The following is a 14,610-nucleotide window of genomic DNA, read 5'->3' on the forward strand; positions in this document are numbered from 1 at the left end:
AAAAAAAAAAAAGAATAACAAACGTGTCAACAAAGTTAAATGCTATAAAATGAGAATAGGAAGAGTGGAAGCTGATGATGACAAAGTCACAAAATGACAGAAATAGAAGCCTCACTTGAGTGTGTTGGAAAGTGAACAGAAGGCAAAGAAACAGGGTCAAAGAGTCTAAAGAATACTTAGAAGATAAGAAGCACATAATTTGCACCATATTTTAATATTAAAGACACATGACCAAGTTGAGAGGATACAGGGGAAGATACCAATAAAAAGGGAAATGTAGTATCTAGTCAAGTAATATCCTTGTTCTGCAAAAAAGTGAAAAGGGTAGGATAAAGAAAATATATAGAGAAATCTGGAACAGAAGACAAACCTCTCTGTTTTGGCCAAGAAAAAGAGGGCATTAATACATGAATACAAAGATGTAATTGTGTACGTGGGAGCAGAAAGCTTGGAGAGTTCATATCCAACAACTTCCATTTCTTCTCAGAGAAACAGAGAACTGGACAGGAGTAAGGCCAGGAACATGAGACTGAAGGCTTGCCACAGCTGTTACAGAACATCTAAGAGAGAACTTCTAAGGATATTCCAAAGCAACACAAAGGGAGCAGCTGAGGTAAGAAAAGTATTTGCACTGTCGATCTGTATCACAAATTCTCTCTACTCAATTATGTAAGTACCAGAGAAGATGGGTGAGTGAATTAACCTAAAGTTTATCAATTGCAGGCAGGAAAATCAGAAAGAGGAAGGAACAAGAATTCTGAAAGAAATGATGAAAAACCTGTGGTCTTCATTAGATAAGGAAGAAAATAAAGCCATGAAGGGCTAGTAGACTAGTAGAGGGGGGAAAAGAGTTGCTTTTCTAATATTAAAGACTATTAAAAGATATGGCCTTTTAGTGTCAAGAAATTAGAAAATTCTACACATTTGCAACTGAGATAACATATGTAATGTTATACATCTTTTTCCCAACCCTTCTCTTAAAGAATAAATTCAGGCTTCTGGACTTCCTCCACTTACACTAGCTTTGAAACCTGTTAATTATTGGTCTTTGTCCATTTTCCTTGCTTTATATTAGATAAAAAATTCCCCCAAAAGATAAGGAGAATTGTAAGATAGATTCATACTCTCAAGAAACTACTTGCTAAGAGAAGCAACATACTATAAAATAAAAGAGAATGATGAAAGAATCAAATCCACACAGCACATTGTGTGATGAAGCACAAGAGCAGTAAGAAATTCAGAACAGGTAAGAAAGTTTTCGTGAAAGACTTAAAATGAAGGGCAATCTACTTCTATAGTGATATTGCCTTGGAAACCCTAGGAGTCACTATGAGTTGGATTCGACTCGACGCCAGTGCGTTTGGTTTGTTTTTTTGGTATTCATTCACGATAAGTAAAATATGTATTAGAGTAAAGGAGTATGCATAGGGACAGTGGGACCAAAAGTGACAAAGGTGCATAAGCATTTATGTAGGAGATTTTGACCATAAAGAAGATTCACTCAACTAGGGAAGACAATAACTAGATTAGAGCCAGATTATGAAACATTTAGGACATTTTAGCTCAGACTGAGAATAAGCAGAGAGGAAGCACAAGGTGGTGGATGGGATGTCCAATAATAAAAACAATATTTTATGGAAATATCTTGTCCCTGAAATGCAGAATGAATTAAGTAAATGACATATTAAAAAAAAACGCAACCACTGCCATGGAGTCGATCTGACTCATAGCGACCCCTCCTTGGGTGTCTGAGGCAGTATCACTATGGAAGTAGATTGCCCAACCTTCCTTCCGAGGAGTAGCTGGTGGGTATGAACCACCAGCCTTCTGGTTAGCAGTCAAGGGCCTTAGGCACTATGCCAGCAGAGCTCCTAGAGGAGGAAAAAACTGACAGTATATTATTATATACCAGACTAGAACATAAACCCTAGTATGAATTGAAGAACAGTACTGTTGTTGTTCTTGTTGTTGTTGTTATGTGCCGTCAAGTCGGACCCAACTCATAGCGACCCCTCCTTGGGTTTCTGAAGCAGTATCACTATGGAAGTAGATTACTATACATTAATTTCAAAAGTAGATCTGTAACAGTAATCATTATGGTATATATTTGAAATGTGTGGAAAATATTCTGTATCACTAGCAAAGGTGATCTAATTTACCATACTACTAACAACTATTAAAAATAAGACATTTTCATTAATAAATTTTACCATTTTTAAAAGCATATAATAAGGAAAATAACATTTACCACAGTGCTTTGAATGTCTCAAAATGTCATCAGCTTTCATGGTCTCACACAATTCCAAGTACTGAACACACTGCTGAACTGCTGTAGTTATCTGATAAAATAATAATAGCTTATTAATTCCAGAAAATTACAGCCTACAAGTCCCAGTAGCAAAAGAAATTAGACAAGGCCATAAATATGCCTTCCAAAATTATTTAAGAAAAATATTTAGAATAGTACCTTTCCAGACCACTGAAGCTCAGTGTTTTTTTTTTATTTGTTTGTTTGTTTGTTTTTAAAAAAAAAAAAAAAAAGCTATTTTAACTGTGATATCATTCTGAAGAACACTATGAAAATATTTGTGGAGCAACAAACATAATCTTGCTTAATACCGTCATCAGACAGAAATAGGCATATACTTCATATTTAGAGTAAAAGAAAACTTCCCCAACTTCCTTGTTTCAGAGTCTTTCCTTCCACTAAACCAGCAAAATCTTAACTGGATATAAACCCACTGCCACTGAGTTGGATTCAACTCACAGCGACTGCTCCTTGGGTTTCCGAGGCGGTATCACTATGGAAGTAGATTGCCCAACCTTCCTCCCGAGGAGTGGCTGGTGGGTTTGAACCGCTAGCCTTCTGGTTAGCAAATGCCTTAGCAGTATGCCACCAGAGCTCCCAAACTCACTGCCATCGAGTCGGATCTGACTTACAGCAACCCCTCCTTGGGTTTCCGAGGCGGTATCACTACGGAAGTAGATTGCCCCATCTTCCTTCCGAGCAACTGGATATAGTCATGTTTAAACGTTACTGAGGGGACCCAGTAGAAGAGGAGTTTGACTACAGAGGAGAAAGGAAATAGCTGAAGGGGCGGGGGGAGTGCCCCAGAGGCAGGAACAGCAGTGAGGACTCAAGTAAAGGGAAGGGAAGGATCTACCTTTACATGGGAGAAAGTAAAGATTGTATGGAGAGAGTCTAGTTCATAAGTGTGGTGTCAAGGAATTGATGAATTTCCCAGTCTCATTCATTCTTATGACCTTTGTTATATGTACAAAAGAGTTAACATAGCACACCTGAACACTGCTATCCTTAGAAAGACCTGCTTACTGGATTAGCCCTTGGCTGGCATCTGAGAATTTCAATTCTGGGAGATTTCCCAACATTCCCAGAAGAGATTACAGTGGGTCACTGTATTTAGATTGCTTGTTCAATGTGTTTTATGCTGAACACCTGTTTTCCTTCTGGGGCTCTATAATTTTGTTATGTGCTAGGCAGAGGGTGCTTACATGATCAGCCTGAAATAAAAACTATAAACACTGAGTCTCTAATGAACTTCCCTGGTAGATGATATTTCACATGTTATCACAACTTCTTAGTCGAAGAATTAAGCACAACCTGTGTGACTCCTGGGAGCTCTGGTAGCATAGTGGTTAAGGCATCTGACTGCTAACCAGAAGGTGGAGGTTTAAACCCACCAGCCACTCCTCAGAAGGAAGATTGAGCAATCTACTTCCGTAGTGATATCGCCTTGGAAACCCAAGGAGGGGTCACTATGAGTCGGATCTGACTTGACGGCAATGAACCGAGCTGAGTATGACTCCTCTGAGAGATGACTTCTAGAAGCTTGCACCTGGTTTTCTCCAGACTCTACTCCTATATACCTTTTCCTTGGCTGATTTTATGATGGTTAGAGTTGTGGGTCAAGCTGGCTGGACCACAATTCTATGTGGTTTCAACAGTTGTGACGTGGGTTATTCCCGAGATGAGATCAGATGTATATGTTTTGAGCAGTCAATCTGTTGAAAGGGAGTTTCCCTAGGGGTGTGCCCTGCTTCCAATATATTTATGGACATCCTGGGAAAAGAGACACTCATCTGTGGATCAGGATCCTGTTGTGCTGCCTACAACTGTCCATGAGCAAACAATCAACCATTTGGCCTGGAGATCTTGGATTCGTCATTCATTGGAGTCATCAGCTGGTATACTTACTGCCTGCCAACCTTGAGCTCTTCAACACCTACAGCTGTGTGAATTGTGAAAAGCCTCCAGCTTGACATTTGATCCAAGAACTTGGGACTTGCCAGATTCTGTAAGTGTGTGAGCCATTTCCCTAAGATAAATTTCTTTCTTTATATGTATATATAAGCTTTACTGGTTTTGCTTCTCTAAAGAACCCAACCTAACACAACTGCCACTAACCATGATTGATTAAAACTGAATTAAATTAAAAGTTCAATTCCTCAGTCACATGAGCCACATTTCAAGTACTTAATAGTCACATGAGTCTAGTGGCTGCCTTATTGGATGACACAAGTATTCAGTCATCACAGAAAGGTCTACTGGACAGCAGTGCTGAGAAGCTAGAGAAACTGCTTTAGCAAGTAACTGAGCATAGCAATTTTTAACAGGCTGCTATAACTAACGTCTTTACACAACAATCTTATGGAACAGAAAGATAAATCAATGGAATGGTCCAAAGTTTTCACCAAAGATGTACAAAACTGACCCTCAATTCTGAAAAGTAACAATAGACACAAAAAGATCTTGCACTCATTTTCCCAGCATTTCTTTCCAAAAGTGGGGCCAAGTTAACTTTAAAAAATATAGAGATGATAAAGCACCTTTCAATATTCTGTAAATTCAGACTGATACTGAGGTTCATGGACAGCTTTTTGAAGAAAATGAGATATAAGTTGAAACCTCAAGCAAGTCTGACCTACTGTGTACATAACAGAAAATATTTGAACAAATTAATAAAATATTGAAGTGATTTAGACTATACTAACTCCATTTGCATGGCTGAAAATCTATTATACTGAGTTAACTTCTTTAAAAAAAAAACAGATTTTAAGAGTTAATCTAAAAGAAACATATCTGAAATATTTCCACTGGGGCTTCTGTGATAGCAAGGCACTTATAAACTGTTAAGTCAAACCATGGGACAAACTCATCTTGTTCTTTTCCACAGCCACTTTCTCTACCCAAGCAAGATCAGTGTATGTTCATATGGCAGCAAAAAAAAAAAAAAAAAATCATTTAACATGGGAATGGGAAAGAAATGTGATGTGGAAATACTTTCTTTCAATTCAGTTTCTCTATATATTTTTAAATGCCTATTACCTCTACAAATAAATTCCCATCCTATTATTCGATATCTCTCACTTCTTTTACGCAATTCTTTCAATTCTCAAACACAAAGCAATTACTGTTTTCCTTCTTTCATTTTCTGCACTGCTGCACTCACCCAAAAATTCACAATTCCAAAAATCTTTCCCCACACCTGACTTCTAAACTCAGGCTTCTATCTAAGGAGCCATCTGATTACATAAACTATGTTTTTCATCTCAAAATTATACTAGTATAGCTTTTTCACTGTTATTAATAAATGTCGTGCTTCTTCACATGTTAAGCATATTTCTTAAACATGCTAATACCTTTTCAATTCTTTTCAGTGCCTTACACAGTATTCTACCAGTAAATAATAAATGTAGATAGTTTTGCTAATATATTTTATAGTATTAGCCTATATTTGTTATAATTCAAAACAATTTTCATAAATATAAAAGAAATTTATAAGTTGGAATTTTTTCATGCAACTTTCACTCAAAAACAAGGGTATTTTTATGGAACTAACTCCTCTATTAACATTTGATCTGAATCAAATGACCAAAAATATGGCTTCTCTCAAATTAGCCCATTATTTATAACATCCCAATTTATTATGTACTTATATATTTCCTAACTACTATCCTGACTTTTGGGAGCTCTGGTAGCGTAGTGCCTAAGGCACTTGACTGCTAACCAGAAGGCTGGCAGTTCAAACCCACCAGCCACTCCTCAGAAGGAAGATGGGGCAATCTACAATGGTAGTGATACTGCCTTGGAAACCCAAGGAGGGGTCACTATGAGTCGTGGCCAACTCGATGGCACATAACAGACAACAACAACAACAACATCCTGACTTCACTGTTAACTCTACTTTTATCCTTTTATGTCTCATAGGATAGTAGTTTAAAGATCACATAAAAGGAGGATTACTTCATTATGCAATATTCATTATTATGACTCAGTTTTATATATTCAACTGATCACATCATATATCTTTTGTGATATTATTTCTCAACATAGGGAAAGAAGTACAGACTTACCAGAGATTTATATTTCTGTTCAAGAAGTCTTAGTAGTGTAGTTCTACTGTAATATGCATGCTAAAGTTAGGGAGAAAATGGCATTGGCTTAATATTCAAGCAATACCATTCAAAATCTAGTTTTTCTGACTCATTTCCAATAACCACATCATTAATTACACATTTTAAATTACTGTAATCAATGCCAAACAAGTTTTTCTATGTGTATTACATTAAAGCCATACCAATCACAAAAATGTTAATCATATCAAGACATCTGTGGATTGTTTACTGACAGATGTGTACAAAACAGTCTCTCCTTCAACTGTGTCCAATTTCCACATTAAACTATTTTAAAACAAGCATCAAAAAAGCTTATCTGACTACTAGCGTATGACAGTGCCCAAAAGAAAGTATAGAAGTGGAAAAAATATCACAACCCTCATGCTGAAAAGATTGTCTACATGTGCAGAAATTTGCCAACATTTGAAAGGCTCTGAAGGGACAATATTCTAATAATTTTCTGCCAATCATATCTGATGCTTCAAAGTGTCAAAAAAAATATTTTGCAATTCTGTCATTTGAACTGAATACAGATAGGATTATAACACACCTTTTATGAATTGTACAAAGCCAGGATGGATATATACATAAATATCATTTACTTGAATTATGCCAGATATCATTACTGTTCAATGTAGAGTCTTCATTTTACTTAAGAATTAATATATATATATATATATATATATATATATATATAAATTGAATAACCCTAAAGCTATCAGATTCTGAAGAAAAGTCTTTAAATTAATTAAATGGTGTTTTGGTTAATTGAGGGTCAATCAAAAAATCTAAGTATTTTAACACCTCCTGTAGCCTAAAATATTTCCAAAACTCATTATTCCCTTTTCCAGTTCAACAACAGAAATATGTTGACCCATATGTAAACTATTTTTAATATTGACAATATCTGAAAAAGAATCCTCACAGCACATGCCTTACACCAGAGTCAGACAAAGGGCCCTCAGGCCACATTCAGCCTACCACTAGATTTTTGCAAATAAAGTACTATTGGAACACTGTCATACACAGTCATTTACATATTACTTATGGATGCTTTTGATCTATAATCAAAGTTGAATAGAATAAAAACAGTATGGCCCACAAAGACAAAAATACTTATTAGCTGGCCCTTTACAAAGTGTGCCAACCCCTGCCTTAGGCTCAAAGAAAAGTGTAGGAGAATGTGATGGATTTGCATCAACACTAGAAAACATTTAGGAAGCTTTTTAAAATAATTTTCTATTGGCAAGTTTTCTTGTGATCTGTCTCATCTCTTAAGAGTCAAATATTGCCAATAAAAATGTCAGTGAAAAAAGTTATTCATAAATAATTAGTAAAGTATGATTTCATCTTTTGTTAATAAAACAGCAGAATAGACAATTTTTAAAATATATATAATAAAATACAGCTACATAAAACAAAAATTTTAATGGTTGGTATCCCTATTTTATAGAATTAGATATAATTTTATATGTTCTTTTACATCTTACATAATTTCTATAATAATGGCACAATTTGATAATCAAGAAAAAATTTATAAGAAAAATAAAAATTTATACATAATCTTTAAAAAGAAAAATTCAAGTGTCAGATATGAGTGAAAAAAGGGTTCATGTTAAATTAATTCAATTTAATTCAGCAAATATTTTTCAAACATACGCTATATAAGCCAGGTAAAGGTGAAACCCTGGACCGAATTGTGTTCTGGTTAATTAGGCATTTATTTTACAGTTGAGGTAACAAAAGGAAAAAAAAATCAGCTGCACAATGACAAAATCGTGCTCAATAGTAAATGAGGATATGGCTGGTTTTCATGTCAAGTCATGGCTCCAACCTCTCCGTTCTACACTGCATCAACTACCAAATACTCAGGTAAAGAGAGAGGTATGAGGACAGAAACTATGCTGCTACTATAGCAGGACTCAGACCTCTCTTACTCAACAGTGGATGATGGAGACCACAGTATAAGGATCTGCCTACGACTAATATTAGTTTTAATTCTAGGGCAATGGTGAGCTCCCTAGTAAACTACCACCAATCAAGGATTAAACAATTCCCCCAAACTGCAGCTTCAGAAGAAGGCAAATGAAGAGACATTTTCAAATATATTTCCTGAGCCACAGAAAAATAAGCATTGAATCCAAATGTTCTAATATCTACTTATTAAATTTTAAGCATATAAACTGAAAACTGGGATTTGGATAGCAAATGAATTCCCATTTGAAATTCCTTTCTGACTCTGCCACCAACTTTTGAAATAACCTTGGTCAACCTAATGGCAACCTTAGTCTCTCTGTTCTTCCGTTGATGCATTGCAAAATAGGAGTGGGGTAATGACACAGGCTTGTTTTTTGGTTTTTTTTTTTTAAGAATTAAATGAGTTAACACATGGAAAATTGAATAAAACCCTTAACACACAATAAACACTCAATAAATGTTAGCTATTTAAAAAAAAAAAAAAAAAAAAAACGATATAGCAACGCATTGAAAGGTCTTAAAACAGATTGTATTTTTACTTACCATCCACTTTTTGAACCACACAGCCTTGGCATCGACCAATGCAAAAAAGTAAATTGGATCCAAAATCTTTTGTGAGACAAGATGGTTTTGATCATGTTTAACTGCTAACAATGATAAAGTACTCTCTACAATTTCCTCCATATACCTTAAAGTTTGGAAAGAAGTGATTTTAGAAATAAACCAATGTATTATATATACAGTACTGGTGATATAGTTTATATTTGTGGAATGATAAAGTTATACGTAATCTTTAAAAACCAGTCTTTATATTTCAGTAATGGCAAATGTGGGAATCGTGCCTTATTTTTTCTGCTTTAAAAATTTATGTTCTTTTCATTGTATTGTTGGCTCTCCCAATTTAACTTTCCTTTTTAAAATCACAGGTGCTTTACAATTGTATTAAAATTTTTAGAGTTCAAACGAAAAAGATTAAAGAACATTTAAGAAACGTGTCCAAAGTAATAAAGACCAATGAAATAATGGGATGCTACAATATCCTTTTTTTAACTTGATGTAATAAATAAATGCTGTAAAATGGTACCTGTATAGAGCCATTCACATAGCTGTGTACAAAACAAGAAAGCTAAAGAAAATTAACTTAATCTATCTCTTCCCAATCATGTAAATCAAGTAAGATTGTCTGTACTGTCTTTCTCTCTGGAATGGATGTGCAGCAGAGACACTCCTGTGTTTCCTGTTGTCATAAATACAGGAGACTTACTTCTCTGGATGACGAATCCAGAAAGATGGAGCCTCTTTCTGATATTCATTTAGAAGACGAACCTGTAGTAAAAGCAGTGAGCAATAGGTCTTAGGAAATTAGAATTCTTAAATATTGAACTATTTAAATAAAAATAAAAATATATTATAATGGATACCTTTTTAAGTAAACGGATCACATTAGAATTAGATATATCTATACCAGTCGAAAGAGTAGGAATATGACTTTCTCTAGAAAGAAAGTATAATTCCAAATGTTTAGCTGAAAAGAAGAAGTAAAATATAATATAAATGATACTATTCATTTAAAATGCTTTCTGAAAAGTTATATTTCCTACCTGTTTTTTTAAGTACGTATAAAAGAGAAAAAACATTTTAATTAATGATTTAATAAACATACCTAAGCTTGTGTAAATTTCTTTAGTCATATGTAATGGTGAAAGTGTAAATGTCTGTGCATAAAATTTTACAATCCGGTCCTATGAAAATAAAACAAAAGATTAAATCTAAGATTTTCACAAGAACAGAAAAGAGATAAAAGAAATATCTTTTAAATAGTGAAAAACTCAGAACATACCTAAGTAGGAATAAACCAAAAACCAAACCCTCTCCCACTGAGTCAGTTCTGACTCATAATGACCTTTTAGAACAGGGTAAAACAGCTCCAATAAGATTTCCAAGGACGTAAATCTTTACAGAAGCAGACTGCCTCATCTTCCTCCCACAGAGCCACTGTTGGGTTCAAACTGCAATGTCTGGTTAGCAGTTGAATACTTTAACTACTATACCACCAGAGCTCCTTGTATAGGAACCAAAAATACCAAACTCAATGTCATCAAGTCAATACCAACTCCTAGTGACCCTACTGGGTTTCCAGGGCTGTAAATCTTTACAGAAGCAGAGCACCTCATCTTTCTTCTGCAGAGCAGCTGGTAGGTTCAAACTGTTGACTTAGCAGCCAAATGCCTTAAGCACTACACCACCAGAGCTGAGTGTTCCTAAGTAGGAAGCAGCACTCTCAACTCACTGCCATCAAGTCGGTTCCAACTCATAATGATCCCTCCTTGGGTTTCCAAGGCAGGATCTCTATGGAAGTAGATGCCCAGTGGTTAAGGCATTCAGCTGGTAACCAAAAAGGTAAGCAGTTTGAACCCACCAGCTTCTCCGCCAGAGAAACATAAGGCAGTCCACTTCCATAAAGAATTGCAGCCTTGAAAACCCTATAGGGATCACTATGAGTGGGAATAAACTCAATGGTAGTGGATTTACTTATAAAGAATTAGTATTAAATTAAAAAAAAAAAAATCACTCCTTTCCAAATTCAAGGTTTATTTGTTTGCCTGCTTGCTTTTGGCTTATTTACATGAGTAGTTTCAGTAATCAGATTATTTAGGACTCTCTAATAATTTTACCTATTTCCAAGAAAAATTTTACAAAATTGTTTATTTTAAAAAGGCTACATTATTAAAATAAAGTATAGCAAAAATTAATGAACTAAATGAACAAATTAAAATTAATGAACAAATTAAATGGATTAAATGATATAACAGTTGTAAAGTAGAAGAGTGTCTGGCACTAGCTGGTTTTGAAGAATGGTAGCTCTTATTGTTATTGTTTTAATTATACCAACTTTAACACTGAAATGAAATTAATTGTAATAGTGAACTTCTATTTTCCATTAAACAAAAACAACAGAAAATTGTCCCAAATTTTCTACACTACAATGAAAAAAAAAGTCAGTAAAAAAACCTGCTTATATCAAACACTGAGACAATATGCTGACAAGAAATGGTTCCTCAAACGACTAAAGATACTGTGTATAAATCTCAGGTGATTCCTACTGAACCCAAACCAAGCCCACTACCAATGAGTCAATTCTGACTCAAAGCAACCCTTTAGGACAGAGTAGAACTGCCCCATAGGGTTTCCACAGCTATAATCTTTATGGAAGCAGACTGCCTCATCTTTCTCCTGCAGAGCTGCTGGTGCGCCCAAGCCACCAACCTTTTGGTTAGCAGCAGAATGCCTTAACCACTATGGCACCAGAGCTCCTTCCCACTGAACACAGAATGTTAAATATATTCTGGAAGGTCTCTTTAAATAATTGCAGCAATTGTTAAGTATCTATCTGTGGTGCACTTGGTATGGCTCTTCTAGCCATGTTTTTTGTGACTCCCACCAGATGACCAGGTGGGACTATGCAAATGTGACATGCTTTGTGGCCTAGCAAAGGGATCAACTAGCTTGCTAGTAATGTAAATAAGGTACATGGCACGCTTCTGGGGGTGGGACTGTTCAGTAAGGTATATGGAACTCCAGTGAAGAGGCTGGTCAGTTTTTCATTCCACTAGGCTTAAAATGAGCTCTCCTAAAGGCAGAACACCTGGTGACATCAGGTGTTCTGCCACCAGTTTTCTGCCTTTGTCATGTTCTGTATGTTATCAGAATGGACCAGCCCCTGGAGAATGATATCATGCTTGATAAAGTGGAAGGTCAGTGAAAATGGGGAAGGTCCTCAGCAAGATGGATTGACACACACAGTGGCTACGACAATGGACTCAGGTATAGCAAAGATTATGGAACTGGCACAGGATTGGGCAGTGTTTCATTCTGGTGTACGTAGGGTCACTGTGAGTCTGAGATAACTTGATGGCACCTAACAACAACAGCAACATCTCACAACTATCAGGAAGGAAAAGCCAGGAGTGGAGTGTGTCCTTGGGCCCAAGATCTCTGTGCAGAGAGACAGCAGACAGATGGAGGGAGCAGAATTAAAAGACCAACACAAGAAACAGCAAGAGACAAAGCAGAAGGCTTGCCGGCCCACAGAGTGAGAAAGCTGAGTGCCTTTGGACAGGAGCCTTGCTGGCAGAATGGGGTGCACCTAGATGTACTAATCTGCAGAGTTAAAAGCCCTCTGTAACACTTGCCCGAGCAGGGCAGAAGCCTAAAAGGCCAAGGACCAAAGAGATGCATGCTTTCAGGCATGGCCAAGAGGAGTCTGTCCTTATCAAAGAATTGTATCCTGAGCAAGTTCCTGAAGCTAGAATTGTAACCTGAGTAGTGCCTAAGGCATGTGACTGCTAATCAGAAAGCTGCGGTTCAAACCCACCAGCCACTCCTCAGAATGAAGATTGGGCAATCTACTTTCGTCGTGATATGGCCTCAGAACCAATGATACTGAAGAAGGAAGTTGAAGATGCAATGAAGGAACTGGCAAAGAACAAGGCTCCAGGAATTGACAGAATACCCACTGAGATATTTCAGCAAATGGATGCCACACTGGAGGCACTCACTCGATTATACCAAGAGATTTGGAAGACAGCTACCTGGCCAACTGACTGGAAGAGATCCAGATTTGTACCCATTTCAAAGAAAGGTGATCCCACACAATGTGGAAATTATTGAACAATATCATTAATATCGCACGCAAGTAAGATCTTACTGAAAATAATTCAAAAATGGTTGCAGCAGTATAGTGACAGAGAACTTCCAGAGGTGCAAGCTGGATTCTGAAGAGGATGTGAAACAAGAGATTTCATAGCTGCTGTCAGATGGATCTTGGCTCAAAGCAAAGAATCCAGAAAGATGTTCACTTGTGCTTTATTGACTATGCAAAGGCATTTGATTGTGTGGATCATGACAAATTATGGATAATATTGAGAAGAATGGGAATTCCCCAACACTTGACTGTACTCATAAGGAACCTGTACCTTGACCGGGAGGCTGTCGTTCAAATGGAACAAGGGGACACTGCATGGTTTAAAATCAGGAAGGGAATGCGTCAGGGTTGTATCCTTTCCCCACACTTATTCAATCTATATGCTGAGCAAATAATCTGAGAAGCTGGACTACATGAAGAGAAATGTGGCATCAGGATTGGAGGAAGAATCATTAACAACCTGAAATACACTGATGATACAACTTTGGTTGCTGAAAGTGAGGATGACTTGAGGCACTTACTGATGAAGAATGAGGAACAGTCTGCAGTATGGATTAAATCTCAATATAAAGAAGACAAAAATCCTCACAACTGGACTAATAAGCAGCACCATGATAAATGGAGAAAAGATTGAGGTTATCAAAGAACTCACGTTGCTTGGTTCTACAATTGATGGCAATGGAAGCAGCAGTCAGGACATTAGACGACGTGTAGCACTGGGCAGGTCGGCTGTGAAGCAACTCTTTCAAGTGCTGAGGAGCAAGGATGTCTCCTTGAGGACTAAGGTGCACCTGACACAGGCCATGATATTTCCAATCACCTCATACGCATATGAGAGCTAGACAATGAATAAGGAAGACCAAAGAAGAGTTGATGCTTTTGAGTTGTGGTGCTGGTAAAGAATGCTGAAAGTACCATGGATTGCCAAAAGAACTAACAGATCTGTCCTGGAGGAAGTGCAGCTGAGATGTTCCTTGAGAGCAGGGATGGCCAGACATTGTCTCACCTACTTTGGTCATGTTGTAAGAAGGGACCATTCCCTGGAGAAGGATGTCATGCTTAGTAAGGTGGAGGGTCGACAAAAGAGGGGAAGGCCTTCGATGAGATGAACTGACATGGTGGCTGCAACAATGGGCTCAAGTATAGCAAGGATCATGAAACTGGCGTGGGATTGGGCGATGTTTCATTCTGCTATGCATGGGGTCACTGTGAGTCAGAAGCAACTCGATGGCAGCTAACAATAACAACCGCCTCAGAAACCTAAGGCGGGATCCTTATGAGTCGGATCCAATTTGATGGCAGTGAGTTTGTTTTTTGGGGTTTTTTTCACTTCCCTAATAAACCCCATCATTATGAGTATTGGCTGTGAGTTCTGTGTAGCCACTGAATGAACCGACAAACCCAGTAGAGAAGTAGTGAGTGCCGCAGGAGGGATGATTGGTGTCAGAATTGGTAAAAGGTTGGAAGGTGGCAACATGTCTGATTTCTACTTTATGGGAATCAGCTTTGGG

General features: G+C 37.0%; 1 protein-coding gene across 1 annotated transcript in view; it reads right to left on the bottom strand.

The window, feature by feature from the left end:
- Nucleotides 1–14,610, bottom strand: part of TBC1D32 (TBC1 domain family member 32) — a 350,348-nt gene that overhangs the window by 247,045 nt on the left and 88,693 nt on the right. Inside the window, exons 6-11 of the mRNA XM_042782292.1 lie at nucleotides 10,058–10,136; nucleotides 9,816–9,919; nucleotides 9,659–9,720; nucleotides 8,938–9,082; nucleotides 6,376–6,435; nucleotides 2,249–2,339 (exon numbers count right to left, since the gene is read on the bottom strand). Of these exons, the coding sequence (XP_042638226.1) occupies nucleotides 2,249–2,339; nucleotides 6,376–6,435; nucleotides 8,938–9,082; nucleotides 9,659–9,720; nucleotides 9,816–9,919; nucleotides 10,058–10,136 (541 nt within the window). The remainder of the gene's footprint in view (nucleotides 1–2,248; nucleotides 2,340–6,375; nucleotides 6,436–8,937; nucleotides 9,083–9,658; nucleotides 9,721–9,815; nucleotides 9,920–10,057; nucleotides 10,137–14,610) is intronic.

Source organism: Orycteropus afer, unplaced genomic scaffold (genome assembly GCF_000298275.1).
Source record: "Orycteropus afer afer isolate SDZICR_OR568_19922 unplaced genomic scaffold, OryAfe1.0 scaffold00286, whole genome shotgun sequence".
In the NCBI taxonomy this organism is placed as follows: domain Eukaryota; kingdom Metazoa; phylum Chordata; class Mammalia; order Tubulidentata; family Orycteropodidae; genus Orycteropus; species Orycteropus afer.